Below are 21,255 nucleotides of genomic sequence, written 5' to 3'. Positions count from 1 at the left end.
TATGTTCATGAATTTGGAGAATATTTTCAGAGATTCTTTATGTTTTCAAATTCTAAAACTTTAATACAGTTGGCTTTTTATTCTTATAATTCCAAAATTACTACAAATGAATACATATAAAATAGTTCTTCCATTTTGAAAATACAGAGATTAGATGAAGGGACACTTTCTGTTTTGTTGGATTTGTCTTGGGACAATTACATCCACACATTATTTCTCTTGTGGGAACAACAGACGTGATAACCCTGAAGTCTGTTTTCTTGTTACGTTAGTTTTTAATTAAAGAAAACAGCTAGTTGAAGGCAATTACTTTCTGTGAAATGTAATGAAGATTTATTTTGGAAGTGACCTTCACTTTATTAGCCAAAGCAGTAATCAGAATTAGTAGAATAATCAAATTATATACTAATAACTCATCATGCATAGTGTTGTCAAAAGTTCAGCTATTAATGGATCCCATTGTTTTGCACCTGTATTAAAAAAATTACAACTGCTGATTTCTACCTTGATAGGCACTGAAATTGCTTTTTTAAAGGCTATGTAGGATAGCCTTTTTTTGGCCTTTTACCAGCCAAAATTTTTCATAACTGTTAATTTATCTCTGATACAATTTGCTGCACCAGGGCAAAGTTGAAATTGAGTTCAATGTTGGTTAGCTCTTTCAGTAAAATCTGACTCACTGGAAGCACTACTCGATTAATTAAAATTCTATTTGTTTAAATGTTTTTTTGGGGTTAATGGCATCAGTTAGATTATACTCCAAAATACACAATTATCTCAGTAATGTGTTAGATGGATATTAGGTTGCTTTTGTAAATTTACTTGATCTTGTTATCAACAAGTAATTGAAACGGCAGTTTAATATTTGAAACTTATGGAAAAAAGTCATATCTCATGATAGACTTAGTGTTGCATGTTTCTCAGGAAGAATTTAGATAGATTCCCATGTTCTTTTTAACTTTGATTACAGTTGGAAAAATGGTAAATTTCCTTGCTGCTGAGCTTTGTATTCTTTTATGGTTGCGTGTATGGAAATGGTAGGTCTCCAGCATTCATGTTGTATAGTTGATAATACTTAAAAACAAGCTCTAACCATAGCTTTGTGCAGTCAAGCATTATACTCTCTCAGAGCCTATTACAATAAAGTGAATTTTGAAAAAATATCTAAGACTTTGTGAAGTTAAAAAACAAGTTGTTTTTTTTAAATTAATGTGCAATTTAATTATTTTATATATTTTAAGGTGCCTTTTTTCCCCTCTAATTTAACAAAAGCAAGACATGTTCACAAGTGAGGAAAACTGTCTTTACTCGTAATCATTAGGCAGACCTAGATATTAATTTCACATTAATGACCATTGCTTATTTTTCAAATTTGTATTTGTTAATTTCTTAACTCTACCAAATGTCTGAAAAGTATGAAGAGTAATTCTGTGTAAATAGTTACTAACTGAACTATAAATGTGTTAGTATTCTAATAAGAGGAATTCACAATAAGTTTTAAATTTTTATTTATCACAGGCTCTCATTTCATAGGTAGATTTTTTTTAATCTAAAAACGAAGCTGAGATAAATCTAGATTCACAGGCTTTCCCAAGATACCACTGTTACTTGTTATAGTCAATTTGAAATGGAAACACCCTGCTTGTTTTCAAAAAAATAAATTGTGGCCACCTCAGAACATCAAATTCCTTTTTCTTTTCCCACATGTTCTAGAGCTAATAAAATGAGTGGATGCTCAGAATTTTACCAGTTCAATTAACATTTGCATTTTGTTGTCTTTGATTTCTTCTGGAAAATCTATATTTAATATTTTTATGTACAACATCCTGAATAATAGTTGTCCAACACAGAACATTTGTGACAAAGTAAATCAAAATATAAAAGAAAACTTACTGAACAAATGAGTCATAGGTATTGCAATGACAGATGTCTACAGGGATCAGGCAGGTCATAGGAAGTGAAGTGGGCTGGAAGTAGATGGTTGAAGCAGTAGAAACCATGGATAACATTGAGCACAGGACACATCTAAAGAGAGAAGATGCTATGTGACCCTAAGTCTTAATTGAAGGCCTAGTGTTGCCAGATTTTCTCTTCTTCAAAGAAGCCAGAGATCCAGATTATTTATGCTAAAGTAACTTTTTTCTTTTAAACTATGAGTAATACAAAACTTATCTACAAGTAGATTTATTGCATGGATATCCAGTTGGTAACTCCTTGCTATAATAGGTAAATGACAATTTTCATTTGTACACGTCAGAGAATGATATCTTTCGCCAAACTGATGTTTTAAAAAAACTTATAGCCATTCCAAAATGCATCTTCATTATATTACTCATAGTTAGCAACCATGATATGTAGCCATGTATATATCACATCAGAAGTCTAGATTTGGATTTTGAGTTACTCTATAAATTGAGCACCCCTTAAGGAAACAAGCATTCCAGTGGTATTTTTCTTCTCATAAATCAACAGCCTACTAAATCTGTGGTTAACTTTTGACTTTGTCCTAACTGCTGTGTTATTTCTTTTCACTTTCTTAGAGTTCTGCTTTCCTGAGTTTCTACTCTTCTGCCATGGTCAGGACTATAATCTCTAGCTGCTCTCCTGTTCCCACTATCTGCGTCAACATGCCACTTCCAGTCGCATTCTCTTATTTGTCACATCAGATACAAACACCTGCCTTTTAGCCTATTCTGTAATAATTTTATCCTTTAGCTCCTTCCTGTCATTCCCATTTGTACACCCACTCAGTTATTTTGGTATCTGTGCACACTGTTACCTTTCTGCACTTTCTCATATTTTTCCCACCTTTTAGGAGCTGTAACCAACCCCAACAGTCTGACCTGTTCGTCTTCGAGGCTTGACACAGGCCCAGCCATCAGATCTTCCACTACCTCTGGCTGCTAGAAGCTGTATGTTTTTAGACAAGCAGTTTAACTTCTCAGGAACTTGGTCTAGCTGTTTTAAGGTTTCCTCTACTTTTGACATGCTGTAACTACTCTTCCAACACATGTTGATCTCTCTTTTCTTTCATTTCCCTTGTAATACTTCTAGTCTCTACCACAAAGTCTTTAATTTTTCTTCAGTCGTTACACTTAATAATATCATTTTTCTCATGTACTTAACAGAGGGCTAAGTCTGTGCATCTTTTACTTTTGCATCTACTATGCAGCTAGTGTAGAGCGGGTGGCTAGTTGGTTGATTCAACAATTCCAGTTTTATACATAGCCCTAGGTGAATCACGTTCCAGGTTAGTACCATTAACCTTTGAATTGAGAATGCTTGCAGGTCTTTCCTAGGATTTGCCTAACACAAATGACTGTCCTTCATATTACTTCACTGTATAAATTGATACATGTCAACCAAGGAGGGGGGAAATGAAAGTATTGGTGACTAAATGTCAGCACAGAGCCTGATGTGGGGCTTGAACTCACGAACCATGAGATTATTACCTGAGCTGAAATCAAGAGGCGGACACATGATCGCCTGAGCCACCCAGGCGCCCCAAACCAATTGACTTTAAAATAAGATAGTCTGGGGTGCTACGGTGGTTAAGTCTGTTAAGCCTCCGACTTTGGATCAGGTCATGAGCTCGCATTTCATAGGTTGGAGCCCCACATTGGGCTCTGTGCTGACAGCTTATAGCCTGGAGCCTGCTTCAAACTTTGTGTCTCCCTCTCTTTCTGCCCCTTCCCTAGGAGGGGCAGTTAATCAGTTGATTGGGGGGTATGGAGAAGGTATAGAGGGTATACAGTTTAAAGAAGGAGCCCAGGAACCATAGAAGAATAAGGCTATTTGACCTGACAGTTAATTTTTTAATAAATAGCTAAAGGGTGAAATTGTTGAACATGTAACCTACAAGAAGAAAGAACCTGGTTTTTGTAAGATAATTATACATCAGCCATCTGACAGGGTTCTTTGAGGGGGTAAATAAGTAGTGAAGAAGGAGTCAGTGAACATTTAGATTTTCAGAAAGACTTTGATAAGATTTTATACCAAAGACCACTTAAAGAATGTCCTCTCACCAATAGGATTGGGGATAATATTTAGTCATGCATAGAGATCTAGTTTAAACACAGGGAAAAAGATCTGGTTTAAATGAACTCTTATTTGCATGGGGAGATTTTTACAGTAGGCTCTCCCAAGAAATGTTTACAGTTGTTTTTTTTTTTTTTTTAACATTTTTAAAATGATTGTGGACAGTCTGCATTGTAACACTGAGCTGCTTCCCAATTTATAGTTGACACTGAGGACTTCTGGATAGTAAAATACTGAGCTGAAGATTATTAGTTAGAGGATTATTTCATAAGACAATGTGAGAAGGCAGGAAAATGGCATAAGTGACCATATCTCTAAGTAGATGGATCTGCACATATTTTTCAACCTATGAAGTGGGTTATTATGTGGACCTTGGAAAACATTAGCTTTGGGTATTCTTGTGTCGGCATTCAGAAAGACCCACTCTATACTGGATATATGTCATGAAGGGCATTACAAATAAAAGTATATTATTGTCCTGATTTAGAATTGATGCCTACTTACCTGTGTTATTGTACAATTTGACTTTTGAAGACTAGACAGCAAGTGGATCAATGACTTAAATAAGAATTATTAATATAAGAAATGAATAGATCATGTACAGAATGTGAAATCAGAGAAAGAGTTAGAAAAAAGAAATTAACCAAAAGAAATGTCACGGAGAGCCTAAGTAGATTTACTATAGACTTCTTTGCTATATCTTAAAAGTTTGAACCCAGGGCTTTCTTTTGAATTTGAAAGATCTCTTTTTAAATAAATTTGCATGGAGTTCCTTGGTAGCTCTGTTGGTTAACCTTTGACTCTTGATTTCAGCTTAGGTCATGATCTCAGTCATAAGATCAAGCTCTGTGTCAGGCTCAGCGTGGAGCACGGATCCCACTTGGCATTTTCTCTCTCCCTCTCTCTCTGCCCCTCTCCCACTTGTGTGCGTGCCCTCTCTCTTTCTCTCTCTCAAAATAAATAACCTATAACTATAAATAAATTAATTAATTTGCTTAAGTAGATATGTGACAGATTTAAAAAAAAAAACAAAACAAAACATGAAGGTATTAGCCTGTGTGTTCAGACCAAAATGTTCAGTTTCATTAAGAGCTTATAGTATATTTAAAGAATAGTCCAGAAACAGTGCTTTTCCATCAAAAGCTCCATTGATTGCAATAGGCTATATTGGAGAATCATTGAGTTAACATAGGGTTTCTGGTATACATCCGTACAAGGGAGCCATTCTACATGTGAAGTGTAGATACAGAGCCTAGGTTGTGACCCAAGCATATCAATTGACTTCCAGTATTTTTGGAAGGCTTTATTTTTTTTTTTTAAGATTGAATGATGATTTTTTATTTTTTAAAAAACCAGTATAATCAACTACAGTGTTATATTAGTTTCAAGTGTACAATATAGTGATTCACCAATTCTATACATTACTCAGTGCTTATCACACTAGGTATACTGTTAATTCCCTTCACTCATTTCACCCACCCACCCCCAAAAGAAATAAAGGGAACTAAAGAGTGAAAATAAAAAGATTGAATGATGACTTGTATTCTATAATTTATACTAATTAATTTAGGGTCCCTGGTACAGTTATTAATGAAGATCTGTTTCTGTCATACAATACATAGTTTTATTGTGACTTTTCCTATAGAAGGTTAAATTTAAGGAGAGCTGGAAAAGCTGAAAAAAAATCTATCATCTGCAGAATGTCACCAAGAACAGAGGAAGCTAGATATATGGCTTAGATCTATAAAATAGAGGCAATTTCTGGGAGTGAGTTTTCTGAAGGCTATGTATTGCTTTTTGACAGTTTTTTTCTAAGATAAGCATGATGATTATGCCTTTCAAGAATGACAGCAATGCCTAAAGGGTGATCTATCTGTCCATAACTTTTTCCAAGAGTGTGAAATTTGCATCAAATGCCCCATTGAACTCAGATACTTGTGACATATAATTTCTTGAGATATCAGCAGTGCTGTGTCTTTCCAGGTCCATGTTAACTTTTTTAAGGTCAGAAACTAGTGCCCTCCTATCTAGATATTCCTACTCAGAGTATTAAGTCATACAGGTAATAAGTAGGGGAATCAACATAGGCACCTAGGCAATCTCAGTCTATAGATTATCACATTAATTTCACAACCATCTTCAAGAGATGATCTCTATATAATTTGTACATCATGACTGAGATTATACACTTAACTTCTATTGACCATATAGTTTTGGTGATTGCTGCTTGCCAAACAAGTTCCTTTGGGTTCTATCACCATGACCAATATCAGGTAGGGCTTGCCAATTTGAACATACCGGATCACTGTCATTGAGGCCATGTTGTTATGGACCACTCATTTGAGATTTTTTTTTTAATTTTTGTTTTTGATGGTCTTGCTGAATAGTCTAAAACTTCATAGGTAATGAATCCTAAGAACTTATACCAAAGAATGAGGTGTGGCTTGGGAGTGTTATGAACATAAGTGTTTCCTGAGGCTACAGGAGTCATTACCTATTGTTTAGCTCTTGCTCCTAAGAAAGCACTTAGTTCTGGGCCAATAGGAAGTCTGTGCTGAGTTGGATGACAACCACTTGAGTTGCAGAGGGGATCTTGAGTAGGGGAATAGAAATGAAGCTGTCCAATTTCACATTCCCAGGAGACAGACCAACTGCAGCAACAATAATACTTCCCCTTACTTCCTGCTAGAGGAAAGATACCAAATACCAAGAAGGGGGAAAAAAAAGGGATTGGAGTATAAGTAAACACATGACTAAGAAATATAAATATGTAACCAGTAAACATGATGTAATATAAATATGCAATATAAGTTTGTAACCCATAAACATGCTATATGCTGCATAATATATCTTACAACTATGCTTGTGTATTTAAGTATATAAAAATAAACATACATACAAGAAGCCTTCCCCACATACATCTTTCTGGCCAGCAGACACTGGATAAACATGATAGAAAACTCAATGTTGTTTTAAATATAGTACTCTGATAAATGTATATGTCTCAGTATAGTTACAAGTAAATAAAACAGTTGAACTTTATATACATAGATGCAATCACTGAAGCTCAATTGTCTTAATTATTGCTAAATGAACTTCTGCTTTCCTGGTACAACTTAATCTGGGTTGTCACTAAAGTACAGTGATAGGTCACTTGGAATTCTCTTTTAACAGACCTTTAATAGCATTTGGTAAAGTATTTCAAAGGTTTTTGTAGTGACAAAACTTTTGTAGTTTTGTTTTTCTTTTTGTTTTTTTTTTTTTTTTTTTAGGCAAATCCCATAAAATGTATACTTGCTTGCCTCTGGGCCCCATAGTACCCTAAGGTAGGTGTACAGAGCTACCTTGCTAGGCATTATGTTAGACCCCAGGATGGGTAGTATGAATTACACCAAAGCTGGGGCATAACTAGCATCTCAGTATTATTCACTGTTGTTGGTGGCTTAATTGTCCATCATTAAAGCTGTGTTAACTCTTAGGTCACTAGGCTGCCATTTAATGCACTGGAAAAAAAACATGTCTTGTGGAACCTTATTACCTCCAAATAATTCATGGTAAAGTGTTTGCCTTTTTCTATTTGCAAATCTCTAGTTTGCCAATATACTTTATAAATTACCTCTTAAAACATGGATTGAAAAGTATTCATAATTTGCTCTAAATATTCTAAAGGTGAGTATTTCCATGGTTATTCCTACTGTGAACTTATGTTCTATGCAAAATGAAGCACTCATAATCCATTTAATATGTACAGATAGAGAATAAACATGTACTTGTGAGTTAAAATGTGTAGAAATTGAGAAATTGTTATTCTTTGCAATAATCTTTGCAATTTGTGAAGAATTAGAGAGTAACTTTGACCATCTGACTCCATGTTGCTTTCTTTCATAATGCCAAAAAAAAAAAAAAAAGAAAAAAAGATGATACTGACAGTGAGGCAGTTTGTATGATCCTTAACAGGAAAGCCACTGGAACCATACTGCCTGAGTTTTCATTCAGCAATACCATTTACTAAATGACCTTGAGCAAGTCACTTAACCTCTCTTTGCCTCAGTTTCCAAGTCTGTACAACTCTGCCTATAGGATGCAATGTGTTAATACATGTTAAAGCTTTTGGCATATAGTGAGTACTCAATGCTGTGACGATTATTTGTATTGTTGTCATTGGCTTTTTGCCCCAAAGACCTGTGTGTAGCCAATTGTTATTTCCTAACTTCTATGTAAATGTCTATTTGAGTATGTGTTTTTTTGTTTTGTTTTGTTTTTTTGTTTAAGTAGGCTCCATACCTAGTATGGAGCTTGATCTCCTGACCCTGAGATCAAGAATTGAATGCTCCACCAACTGAGCCACCCAGGTGCTCCTGTAATTTGAGATTTAAATGCAGCTCTCAAAATACTGCTTGGTATTGTGCCTCTCACGCATGTTTTTTCTGAGACTGATTGCCACCAGTATTTCCTCAGTGACTCATTGCCAGCAAATAGCTCTCAGCCAAAATTTGTTTTCTTCAATTTTCTCATTTTCCCCTGCATTTTTTTTCAAACTAACCAAATACAAGGTTGCTCGTTGGTGAGTCACAGACCAGGTAAGTTGTCATACAAAGGGAGGAGCAAATAAGATCATGGGGAAACTTCCAAAGCCCTGAGGACTCCTGGAGCAAATGTGAATGGTTTCCTTTTATTTATGGTTAGGATGAATATTTAGAATATTCTCAGGTCATGATCTCTCATGTGAGTTTGAGTCCTTCCTCAGGCTCTGTGCTAACAGCTCAAAGCCTGGAGCCTGCTTCAGATTCTGTGTCTCCCTGCGCGCGCTCTCTCTCTCTCTCTCACAAAAATAAATAAACATTAAATTTAAAAAAAAAGGTTGAATATTTAGAGAAGACTTGTCATCCTCTGTAGAGGCAGACATAGGTTGCAAATGGGCCTTAAAGAAACATGCCTATACATACATTGTATGGAATGGAAATGAGGCTTATGCTTTTACTTGGGCAGAGACTTTAGTATTATAAAGAGGTAAAGGTAGTTAGTTGTCAGTCATTCTAGAGGTCACTCCATAGTCCATCTGTGCAGGTGTAAGTCAGGGGTTGCACTCAAACTGATCTGGGCTGGCTAGAGGTGTTCTCAGGGCAGTCGCTATGGCTTGAGGGGTAGTTTTGGTTTCCCTTTGCTTGAGTTAAGTACATAAGATGGAAAGAAGAGCTTAAGGAAAACTGTGGGACAAAGGTCAGTGAGTACAAGCATGTGGGCAGTAAAGGTTAGGTCTTGAGGTCTAGTTGGTGACAAAGCCACTGGTTTTTGTCACTTGGACATAAAGGTATGTGAGGAAAACACAGATGTGAGAGAAAACAAATGCCATAATTGTGAACCACACATATTTTTCCCTAACAGGCATGACTGGAATGGAAAACCAATGAGAAGCAGCATGGAAAAAAAAAAAAAAATATATATATATATATATATATATATATATATATATATATATGCAATTATACACTTTGCAGTTGCATAAATTTATGGTAGATATCAAGTAATTCTTTCCAAGAGCACAAAATACTTCCTATGTTCTTGTTTAAAACTAAGAGGAAATTGGTTGGATTCTGACTGTATCTGATTATTGGACTTCTTCCTTTGTAATATTCACCATCATCTACACAAACCAATTCTTAACATTCTTTTACATTCTTGTGTTCCTTCTATATATGTCCACTATTAATTAAATCATGTTGAAAACCAGGCAATTTGTTGATTGCTTACTGAAATAAAGTTATAGCTGCCTCAATTTCATTTTATATTTAACTGTATTTTTCAGAGGCCTCTTTCTTTTACCCTAAAACTTAATAGAAATTAATTTTCAAACAAAGGGATACTTGATAATACATACTAAAGTAGAAATGTATTTCATAGTATAATATATAATGAAAGCAGGTCTTTGTAAAAAATTACCCTTAATTTTAGTTAAGAGGATTTCTCATGCTTTTGATAATGCCATAATAGTCTGTGACATAATATTTTGAATCTTTAAAAAATTTTTAAATTTATTTTTTGAGAGAGAGAGAGAATGAGCAGTGGAGGGGACAGAGAGAGAGGGAGAGAGAGAATCACAAGCAGGCTCTGCACTGACAGTGCAGAGCCCAATGCGGGGCTTGAACTCACAAACGGTGATAATCATGACTTGAGCCAAAATCAGGAGTTGGTTGCTTAACCGACTGAGCCACGCAGATGCCCCTAATATTTAGATTTTTTAACATTATACAACTTCTTACTGATTCTGAACTCGATCCCCTGCTTTTCTTGGAATGTGGGAAGATATTTAAAAATTGTTTTTCCCTGAGGGGGGTAATTGATGTGTGTGTGTGTGTGTGTGTGTGTGTGTGTGTGTGTGTGTGTGTAAAAACATGGACCAGTATGACTGAAATGAAAAACTATAGGTCAGTTGGTAACAACTCAACTGTAGCTGCTTATCAGGAACTTGGAAACTCTGATGCTGCTACATACATAACAAAAAGATATCCCCAGGCAAATGAGAATGCTGATTGTGTAGTTTTTAACTTGATTTTCCATTTTGGGACCTTAGCCTAATTTAGCCTATTTATTTTTAGTGTGCCAGTAATATGTCATGTGCATGTGGCCTTTTTTAGTATCAGCAGGAAATTAATGGTGAAGGTTGGGCTGATTATCTCAATCACGTCAATATCACTGTATCACTATTCCCCTACCAACAATAGGAGGTAGAATACTGCCTGGGAAATACAGCTAAACAGTCTAATAGATGATTTTTTTCTAACCCACTGTAGGATCTGTTGAGTACAGTGTCTCAAATAGTACCAGGTATACCTGAACAATTAATAAATATTCTATAATTTGGTATGTGACTGGTGAACAAGATTAGCAAGAAAGGAGAATATCTTGCAGCAAGTGTCCTGGGTAAAATTTGCATTCTAAAGGGTTTTTAAGCACATGAAATTCTTCTTGCTTGCTCTAATGTGCCTTTTCTTGTATTCTAAATTTCTCAATGGAAAAAAAAATTCTATGTTTTCTTATAGCAGAATGAATTGTTACCTGACCTATCCTAACTAACTTGGTCATGTTCACTAAAATGAATTGAATTTAGAAAGATAATAGAAGTATTATGCCATATAGTGAATGCCACTTATCTCTATCATTCATTTATATTTTTCATTATAATCTGATTATGAAATATTTCAAGAACACTTCAGAAAGTACAGAGAATAACATAAAGATCACTCATATCACCATTCACAGTTTTGTAAGATCTTAACATTTTGTCATATTTGCTCTCAATATATTTTTTTAAACTTTTTAAAAAAATTTTTTTTTAACGTTTATTTATTTTTGAGACAGAGAGAGACAGAGCATGAATGGGGGAGGGTCAGAGAGAGGGAGACACAGAATCTGAAACAGGCTCCAGGCTCTGAGCCATCTGCACAGAGCCCGACGCGGGGCTCGAACTCACGGTCCATGAGATCATGACCTGAGCCGAAGTCGGCCGCTCAACCAACTGAGCCACCCAGGCGCCCCTCAATATATTTTTTTAAGAAACTTGGACATTTGAAACTTCTGGGGTAACTTTTACTCCCTCTCTTCCCAGAGATAACTACTATCTTGAATTTGGTGTTTGTAATTCCCTTAAATGTATCTGCACTTTTAGTACATATATATGTATCCATAAATTATATATAGTAGTATTTTGCAGATGAAGTTTTGAAACTTGTTATAAATGATATCACTCTGGACGTATTCTTCCCCAACTTGCTATTATCACTCAATTTTTATGGTTTTGCCGTTTATCTATGTTCATAGATAAGGATGGAGTTCATTTAATTTGCTTATAGTATCCCATTGTACAATGTGAAAGGTTAAGGCAACTGTGCAGTTAGAGGGTGCAGTCCCCATAAGACTGCCCATATTTCAGCTACCCCAAACCATTTGTTGAGTCAGTTAATTCTCACTAAGGGTAAGGTATTTTTCTTCATCTGTTGTATAATACTAGATTATAAACTCAACAAAAGGGGACTCTATCTGTGGCAATTTCATGTGGCCTCGTATCACTCCAGAAAGTTATAGCAATTGCTTCCACCAAGTCTCTAGAGGTACTAGTGATTCAGAGCCACTTTTCATGGTATTTTATTAAGGGTTTCTTGGATCATGTGGTATGATTTCAAATCCCCCACCTGTGTGAGGACAGACCATTGGTTATAAATACAGAGGTATAATTTTCCTCTACCCAAGGCTTTAGATAAAACAGGTTTTGTGTTCTCCCTCTTATAGTAAGTGGATTTTCTCCCCATCACCTTTTCACTGAAATGTAGTCCTTTAAGGATGAAGACATTATGAGAGAATATCTCATTTTCTACTCCCTGCCTTATTTGGATCCTAAGGCCTCTCCTGTACCTACGTGGACATCAGAATCCAAGCCCTTAGATTCATGAGATCAGCAAACTCCTTAGAACTTCTGCAACATTAACTCATGTGCTTACTGCTCTAGTTTTCATTTTCCAATGTAGTTTTGCTTATGTTTATGGTAAGCAAAGTCTCCAGGGGTCTCCCACAGTCTTCCCTGCTTATTTCCTTCTTAACACTTCTCTGTGGTCACTTCTGTTGGGGGTCTCATACATTACCCCTTGATGCTATTTGTAGCCTTTGTATCTTAGGAAGTTAGTAGGTGGCTTGAGGGAATAGCTTCGCTTCGCTTAGGGACGCTTTTGGCTTGGTCATAACTCTAGGCTTGCACATTGTGTTATTAACAGTAGTACCTCTTGATGCATCAAAATTACTAATCTGCTGAGGGATTCTTAATTCCATGGCAGAGAAAATAACAAGTTATCAAAATCCTTTTTCTGTAAGATCAGGTTTTAAATGTAAGATATTTAAAAGAAAATAATGCTGCCTTAATGTTCAATTCAAGAATCCTAATTCACACTTTCCTATTCTATTCCCAGGATGTGTGCTGTGTTTGGTGGAATCTATTGTCTTCGCCATTCAGTCCAGTGCCTTGTTGTGGACAAAGAATCCAGAAAGTAAGGATGATATAAGTTACATTCCTATAGCCACACCCCAAGCACAGGTGAAAAATGCTAAAGTCAATTAAAAAAAAAAAAACAACAACATGATTCTTCAAAGATCGTCCTTGGCATTAATAACATATCAACCTTGATTAAAAGTAATTTGTGTTTAGACCCTCGAGAACAAAGAAAGTTCAGAATATAGAGAAACTAAATTAATTTCCCTGCAATGTAACTACAGCTCCTGATCATCCAAGCTTGGAAGACAAATCATTTCAGCCTCCCGGGGTGGGTGGTGAGTGATGTTAGTTTTCCTTGTGGCCTTACCTCCTCTAATTGATTTTTATCAGATGACAACAGCCCTCTGCTATTGCATTTTTAAAAATGGAGCTCACCTAAAGACTCATCAAATTAATCTCTGCTGATAATGCATGTCACTCCCAAGAGAAGACACTTTAATGATTTTTTTTAGGTAGATTGTTGTCATTAAACTATGCTGACCTGTTACCTGAGGATAAATTATTTTATAATCATTTTAGGCCTGCAGACTGGCTTAGGATTGAAATAAGAATTTATGTGCTTTTAAAAAATGCTGAGAATGTGTATTTATCTCTATGTTTTTACATTTCAATTATATTTTTCTAGGATTTATTATTTAGTTACTAAGATACACTCTTGTCTGAATTACACTAAGTAGTAGTCTTTGATTTCTAGGTTTTACATTAAAACGGGATGAAGTTTTAGGAGCTGTTTAAATTGCGATGTATTTTTTTTTTTTTTCAATGTTTATTTTTGGGACAGAGAGAGACAGAGCATGAACGGGGGAGGGGCAGAGAGAGAGGGAGACACAGAATCGGAAACAGGCTCCAGGCTCTGAGCCATCAGCCCAGAGCCTGACGCGGGGCTCGAACTCACGGACCGCGAGATCGTGACCTGGCTGAAGTCGGACGCTTAACCGACTGCGCCACCCAGGCGCCCCAAATTGCGATGTATTTTTATTTCTAGTTACGTGTTAAGCATCTACAAACCTATATCTCTTGTATGACTTTTTTAGGGGTATATAAATAAATAGTATTGTTCAGGCCATAAAATACTTTAATATTTTCATCAGGAAGCTTAAAACTATAAAATTTAAGCTGTTTAATTTTACAGTAATTTTGTATAGTCTAAGTGGCATAATTTCTTATAGACTAGTTATAACACCAGTGTATTTTGAGATATCGTAGAGAGAAATTCAAGTCTAAAACATGTAATATTTAAGCAGTGACTTTGCTTTAGAAAGTAATTCTCTAGTATAAGATATACACACACAGCTTAAAGGCTTGTAAAGTACTTTTAGCACCTTAATGCAAAGGTACTACATAAATGAAAAATGATAATCTGTCCTGAAAAATCTATCTTTGAAGACCCAGGATATTCATATTCTGGGTCATGAATTACTTTGTGGAGGATGATGAAGGAATTTTTAATCCTCTTAGAGTCATTTTTCCTTATACATTCATATTAAAGCATGAATGTGTTCCCATGATGGAAAGCCTGATAATGAATTGTTTATATCGTACTTATTTACTCAGATCCTGTTACCTTTTTGGGGCCCCTTCCAGGTGTACCTGTTGCTCTTAGTGACATGAAAAAGTTACATGGCTCATATTATTTGTTTCTTTTTAATGGATACCTTAGTACAATAATAGCATTAATTTACCTTAACATTGACTTAGTTTTTATTATAGACTTTGAACAGAGGAAATCTTCTTTATGATCTGCTACAGATTTCAGTTGCAACAGAGAGTTGAGGACTAAGGGTCTAAAGACCAAACTTCGGTAATTTTCAAATTTTAATGTGCCTGAGAATCACCAGGTGAACATGTTTTGGTTTTGTTTATTTAAAGGAGATTTCTGTGCCTCACCCTCACAGAGTGAAATTGGATACTGTGCTTAGAATGGAGCCGTGGAATTTGCAGTTTTGAGGAACACCCCAAAAGAATCTAATATAGGTGCTCCTTAGATGACACTAAGAAACACTGATCTGTAAATGTAAAGTTCAGGAGTTAGCCAGTGTTCCAAGATAGACTGAGGGCTCTAGATCTTAATTCATTCTAAGCCCCTATCAAGGTGAACCTTCCAGATCTACTGGAGTCAATATAAATTTTATTGTTTTCTGTTTTCTGTTATTTTCATTAAGCTATAAATGTTTTTATTTCCCCCAAGGTTTCATTTAAATTCCAGATAGTTAACATAAAGTGCAATATTAGTGAATTTAGTGATTCATCACTAACCATGCAGCACTCAGTGTACCAAATGCCCTCCTAATGCCCATCACCTGTTTAAATCCTCCAACCTCCCTTCTAGTAACCATATACTTGAGTCTGTTTCTTGGTTTGCCTGTCTCTTTTATTTCCCTGCTATGTTCATATGTTGTTTCTTAAATTCCACATATGAGTGAAATCAAATGGTGTTTGTCTTTATCTAACTGAGCTACATACATGTCATTGAAAACAGCAAGATTTTGTTCTTTTTTATGGCTGAGTAGTATTCCATTGTGTGTGTGTGTGCATGTGTGTATATACACATATTCTTTATCTATCTGTTCTTCATCCATTCATCAGTTGATGGACATTTGGGCTCTTTCCATAATTTGGCTATTGTTGGTAAGGCTGCTATAAACATTGGGGTGCATGTGTCACTTCAAATCAGTATTTTTTATTCTTTGGATAAATACCTAGTAGTACAGTTGCTGGATCATAAGGTAGTTCTGTTTGTAACTTTTTGAAAAACCTCCATACTGTTTTCCAGAGTGGCTGCACCAGTTTGCATTCCCACCAACAGTGCAAGAGGGTTCCCCTTTCTCCACATCCTCACCAACACTTCTTGTTTCCTCTGTTGTTAATTTTAGCCATTCTGATTGGTGTGAGGTGATATCTCCTTGTAGTTTTAATTTCTATTTCCCTGATGATGTGTGATGTTGAGCATCTTTTCATGTGTCTGTTGGCCATCTGTGTGTCTTCTTTGGAAAAATGTCTATTCATGTCTTTTGCCCATTTTTTACCTGGGTTATTTGTTTTTTTTTAAAGATTGTCTAATTTGTGGGCCACCTGGGTGGCTCAGTTGGTTAAGTGGCTGACTCTGGATTTTGGTTCAAGTCATGAACTCATGGTTTGTGAGTTTGAGCCCCATATCGATCTCTGTGCTGACAGTGTGGAGCCTGCTTGGGATTCTCTCTCTTCCTCCCTCTCTGCCCTTCCCCTGCTCTTTCTCTCTCTCTCTCCCTCTCTCAAAATAAATAAATACACTTAAAAAAAGATTGCCTAATTTGTTGGCACACGGTTTTTCATAACACTCTCTTATAATTGTATTTTTGTCATGTCTGTTGTTATTTCTCCTCATTTGTGACTTTCTTTATAGGGTGTTTTCTCCTTTCTTTTTGATAAGTCTGGGTAGAGGTTTATCAATTTTGTTAATTTTTTCAAAGAAGCAGCTCCTGGCTTCATTGATCTGTTCTAATGCTTTTTTGTTTGTTTTGTTTTGTTTTGTTTTTGTTTTTAGTTTTTATATCATTTATTTCTGCTCTATTCTTTTTTATTTCTCTTTTGCTGACTTTATGCTTTGTTGTTCTTGTAGCTCCTTTAGGTGTAAGGTTAGGTTGTTTATTTGAGATTTTTCTTGCTTCTTGAAGTAGGCCTGTATTGTAATATATTTCCCTCTTGTGACCACTTTTGCTGAATCCTAAAGGTTTGGACTGTCATGTTTTTATTTTAATTTGTTTCATCAATTTCTTCTTTGATTTCCTGGTTGACCCATTCATTGTTTAGCGGTGTGTTGTTTAGCCTCCTCCATGTATTTGTGTGGGTTTTTTTGGGTTTTTTTTTTTGTGATTGACAACAATTTTATAGTGTTGTGATCTGAAAATATGTATGGTATATGATCTTGATACTTTGGGGTTTGTTGAGGCCTGATTTGTAACCTAGTATGTGATCTGTTTTGGAGAGTGTCCCTTGTGCACTTGAAAAGAATGTGTATTCTGCTGCTTTAGGATGAAATGATTTGAATATATCTGTTAAGTCCATCTGGTCCAGTGTGTCATTCAAAGCCACTGTTTCTTTGTTGATGTTCTGCTGAGGTGATCTGTCCATTGATATAAGTGGGGTGTTAAAGTCCCCTACTATTATTGTATTATTATCATTGAGTTTCTTTATATTGTTTTATATATTTGGGTGTTCCAAGTTGGGAGCATAAATATTTAAAATTGGTAGATCTTTTTGTTAGATTGTCCCTTTTTTATGATATAGTGCCCTTCATCTCTTGTTATAGTCTTTGGTTTAAATCTATTTTGTCTGATACAAGTATTGCTACTTTGGCTTTCATTTGACTTCCTTTTGCATGGCAAATATTTCTGCATCCCCTCACTCTAAATATCCAGGTAACTTTAGATATAATATAAATTTCTTGTAGGAAGCATGTAGATGAGTCTTGGTTTTTTATCCATTCTGACACTCTATATCTTTAGATTGGAGCATTTAGTCCATTTACATTGAGAGTAATTATTTAGAGGTATCTATTCAGTGCCATTTTATTACTTGTTTTATCATTGTTTCTCAAGATTTTCTCTGTTCCTTTTTAGTCTTTGTTACTTTAGGTTTGTCCTTCCCACTCAAAGAGTCTCCTTTAATATTTTTGACAGGCTGGTGTTCTGGTCACGAACTCCTTTAGTTTTTGTTTGTCTGGGAAACTATCTCTCCTTCTATTGTGAATGATAGCATTGCTGGATAGAGTATTCTTTGCTGCAGTTTTTCCCATTCTGCATTTTGAATGTATCATTTCACTCCCTTCTAGTTTGCCAAATCTCTAGAGAGATATACAGCTAGCCTTATGGGTCTTCCTTGGAAAGTTGGGGACTTCTTTTTTCTTGCTGCTTTGATGAGTTTTTTTCTTTCTAGCTATGTTTTACAAATTTAATTACAATATGTCTTGGTGTTTGTCTGCTTTTGTTGATTTTGATAGGAGTTCTTTGTGCCTCCTGGATCTGGATGTCTGTTTCCTTCTCCAGATTAAGGAAGTTTTCAGCCATTATTTCTGCAAATAAATTTTCTACTCCACTTTCTTGTTTTATTCCAGGACTCCTATGATCTGGATATTATTTGATAGAGTCACAGAGGTCCCTAAATCTTTTCTTGTGATCCATAATCCTTTTGTCTCTTTTGTTCAGCTTCACTGTTTTCCATTATTCTGTCTTCTATATTACTTATTTGTTCCTCTGCTTCTTTTATCATTGTTGTCATTACATCCAGTCTGTTTAGAATCTATCTCAGTACTGCGTTTTTCATTTCTGATTGTTTTTTAACTCTTTTATTTCTGTGGTAAGGATCTCCCTGAAATCTTCCATTCTTTCGTCAAGCCCAGTCAGCATCCTTATGATTGTGGCTTTAAATTCTTTATTCAGGTATATTAGTTTTTCTATTTTGCATAGATCTCTGGCCATGACCTTTTATTGTTTCCTTTGGAATGGATTTTTCCATCTTGGCATTTTGTCCAAGTCTCTGTTTTCTTCTCTGTGTTAGAAAAGCCTGTTATGTTTCCTTCTTCTGAGAGCAGTGGCTTTATGAAGAAGAGGTCATATAGTGTCCAACACCTGGTGCTTCAGGAGCGTATCTGGTGTATGCTGGGTGCACTCTGATGCTGTGTTTTGGCTGCTCTGTCCTTCAGGCCAGTGGTCTACAGAGGCTCTACTTACCTGCAGTGGCCAGCTTGTGGTGAGTTTTAAGTAGATATGCTGTGGTCTGCTTGTTAAATGAGACCTGTTGCTGCTTCTACTATAAACTGACACCTTATAGAATTCTCTGTTCAGGAAATGTGGTATTTGCAAGGGTTCCTGTGAGTCTTCTGGGTAAGGGGCCTGCTGTGCTGGGACTTTGGCACACTTGCCAAGAAAGCTGTAACAGCAGTGAGCAGAGAGCAGCGGGGTAGCACTTGGTGTAAGAAGGTTAGGCAGACACTGTTGGAGCTGTGCTTTTTATTGAAACTTACTTATACTGAGGGGCAGGTGAAGGAAATGGCACCAGCCAGCTCCTTTGTCTTCAGAGAAGGGTCTCAGTGCTTGCTGCTCTCAGGGAAGCACTCCCAGAAGATCAAATAATCTCTTTTCATATGTCCCAGGCATTTTTCAGATCATCATTTTCATACTGTCTCTGGATTGCTTCACTGCCTGGAGGAGCACAGTGCACTTTGGGCTTCATCCCAGCCAAGCCTGCTGAGTTTTAAAACTCCAAACCTATGGGAAGTGCTGTGGCACAACTTGAGCTGGTCTCTGGAAGAAGGGCAGTCACACAGAGGCAGGGGTGTGGGATTTTGAGCAATCTAGCTAAAGAGCTAGTGTCAGGATGAAAAGCCCTTAGGAGGTGTCTCTGTGCCTATGCTGACGGCAGGGGAAGGCAATGGCTACCAGTGGGTCCTTTTTTGCCACCTCTCACAGATGCTCTCCAAGAGGAGAGAACAGTCTCCTGTGTGCCTTAAAAGATCCTCACATTGAGCTGTCTGCCCCTGGATTGGATGCCTGCTTTCTCTCCAGGAATAAGCCAGTGCTCTCAGGGCTCTATCCCAGTTAATCCTGTAGACCTCTAAAACTCCAGTCTTTAAGCCTGGCTGGCTGCAAAACTCATGAAAATCAACCCCTTTCATTTTCCCAGCCATTGACTTTGGGAAAGTGTCCTGCTTATGTGTTCTCCTGTGTACTCTTCTTTTTCTCTTGCCTTTCTCCGTGATCACAGCTTCCTCCCCTCCACAGCACTTGCGATCTGCTTCTTCCCCAAACCATGTCTTTGTACTTCCTTTCTTCCTCGATGTGGCCTCTTCCCCTCTAGTTGTGGAATTTGTTCTGTCACTCCTCTGTTCAATTTCTTAGGTATTCAGAATGATATGATTGTTCCCTATTTGTGTTCAGGGAATGAGAGAAGCCTCGGGTCCTCCTACTACACAGCCATCAAAATCCTCTCCTGAATTTTAGTTTAGTTTATTTTAATTTATTTCAATTAGTTATTTGTTTATTTATTTAAGTAGGCTTCACATCCAGCATGGAGCCCAACACGGGTCTTGAACTCACAACCTTGAGATCAAGATCTGAGCTGAGACCCAGAATTGGATGCTTAACCAACTGAGCCACCACTTAGGCCCTTCCTCTCTTGAATTTAAAAAATTTTTTTTTCAACGTTTATTTATTTTTTTTGCGACAGAGAGAGACAGAGCATGAATGGGGGAGGGGCAGAGAGAGAGGGAGACACAGAATCGGAAACAGGCTCCAGGCTCTGAGCCATCAGCCCAGAGCCCGACGCGGGGCTCGAACTCCCGGACCGCGAGATCATGACCTGGCTGAAGTCGAATGCTTAACCGACTGCGCCACCCAGGCGCCCCCCTCTCTTGAATTTTAAACAGCGGACTGCTACTTATTTAACATTTTCTTTTATGTCTTAATGGAAAGACCTCAAGTATAATAATTATTGCCTAATAACTCCTTAAGGATGCATGGTCAGGTAGCCCTCAAATGAGAGATGACCTGGAACTCTATCCCTGCCATGAATGACAGTGAGCAAGTCACTCTTCTCTGGACCAGTCCCTTTATCTGTAAAATGAGTTAGATGGGCTCTGTAGTAATCACCCAGTGTCCTCCCCTGTATATAACATGCTTTGACTGAGTTAATAAAAGTACTTAGAGGAGTGCCTGGGTGGTTCAGTTGGTTGAGTGTCCAACTTCGGCTCAGGTCATGATCTTACTGTTCGTGAGTTCAAGCCCCACATCGGGCTCTGACAACTCAGAGCCTGGAGCCTGTTTCAGATTCTGTGTCTCCCTCTCTGCCCCTTCCTCCCTCCCTCTCTCTCTCTCTCTCTCTCTCTCTCTCTCTCTCTCTGTCTCTTTCTCTCTCAAAAATAAACATTAAAGAAAAACGTTTAAAAAAAGGTACTTGGTACTTTTTCCTTAATATTTATAGATAAATTATCCTAAATTGTTTTGTATGCTCAAATATAGACCATTCTTATATATTGGTTAAACTGCAGTCCCAGTGAGAAATCAAAAAACTTTTGAACAACTTGAATGTGTTTACTTTTATGGATATGAATGGAATAGCAAAGTGTCTACTTACACTACTCATTTTATTATTATTATATTAGACCTCCAATTCTCCAAGGAATGTTTTTTTGTTGTCCCTCT

At 36.7% G+C, this 21,255-nt stretch overlaps 1 protein-coding gene across 2 annotated transcripts in view; it reads left to right on the top strand.

Moving 5' to 3' along the window:
* CHM (CHM Rab escort protein) overlaps positions 1-21,255 on the top strand; it is a 236,020-nt gene that overhangs the window by 114,472 nt on the left and 100,293 nt on the right. For both annotated transcript variants that reach the window (XM_045472794.1, XM_045472793.1), the window contains one exon: positions 12,996-13,073. In XM_045472794.1, the coding sequence (XP_045328750.1) occupies positions 12,996-13,073 (78 nt within the window). The remainder of the gene's footprint in view (positions 1-12,995; positions 13,074-21,255) is intronic.

The sequence above is a fragment of the Leopardus geoffroyi genome, chromosome X, assembly GCF_018350155.1.
Source record: "Leopardus geoffroyi isolate Oge1 chromosome X, O.geoffroyi_Oge1_pat1.0, whole genome shotgun sequence".
Lineage (NCBI taxonomy): Eukaryota > Metazoa > Chordata > Mammalia > Carnivora > Felidae > Leopardus > Leopardus geoffroyi.
This window is presented reverse-complemented; position numbering and strand designations above follow the sequence as displayed.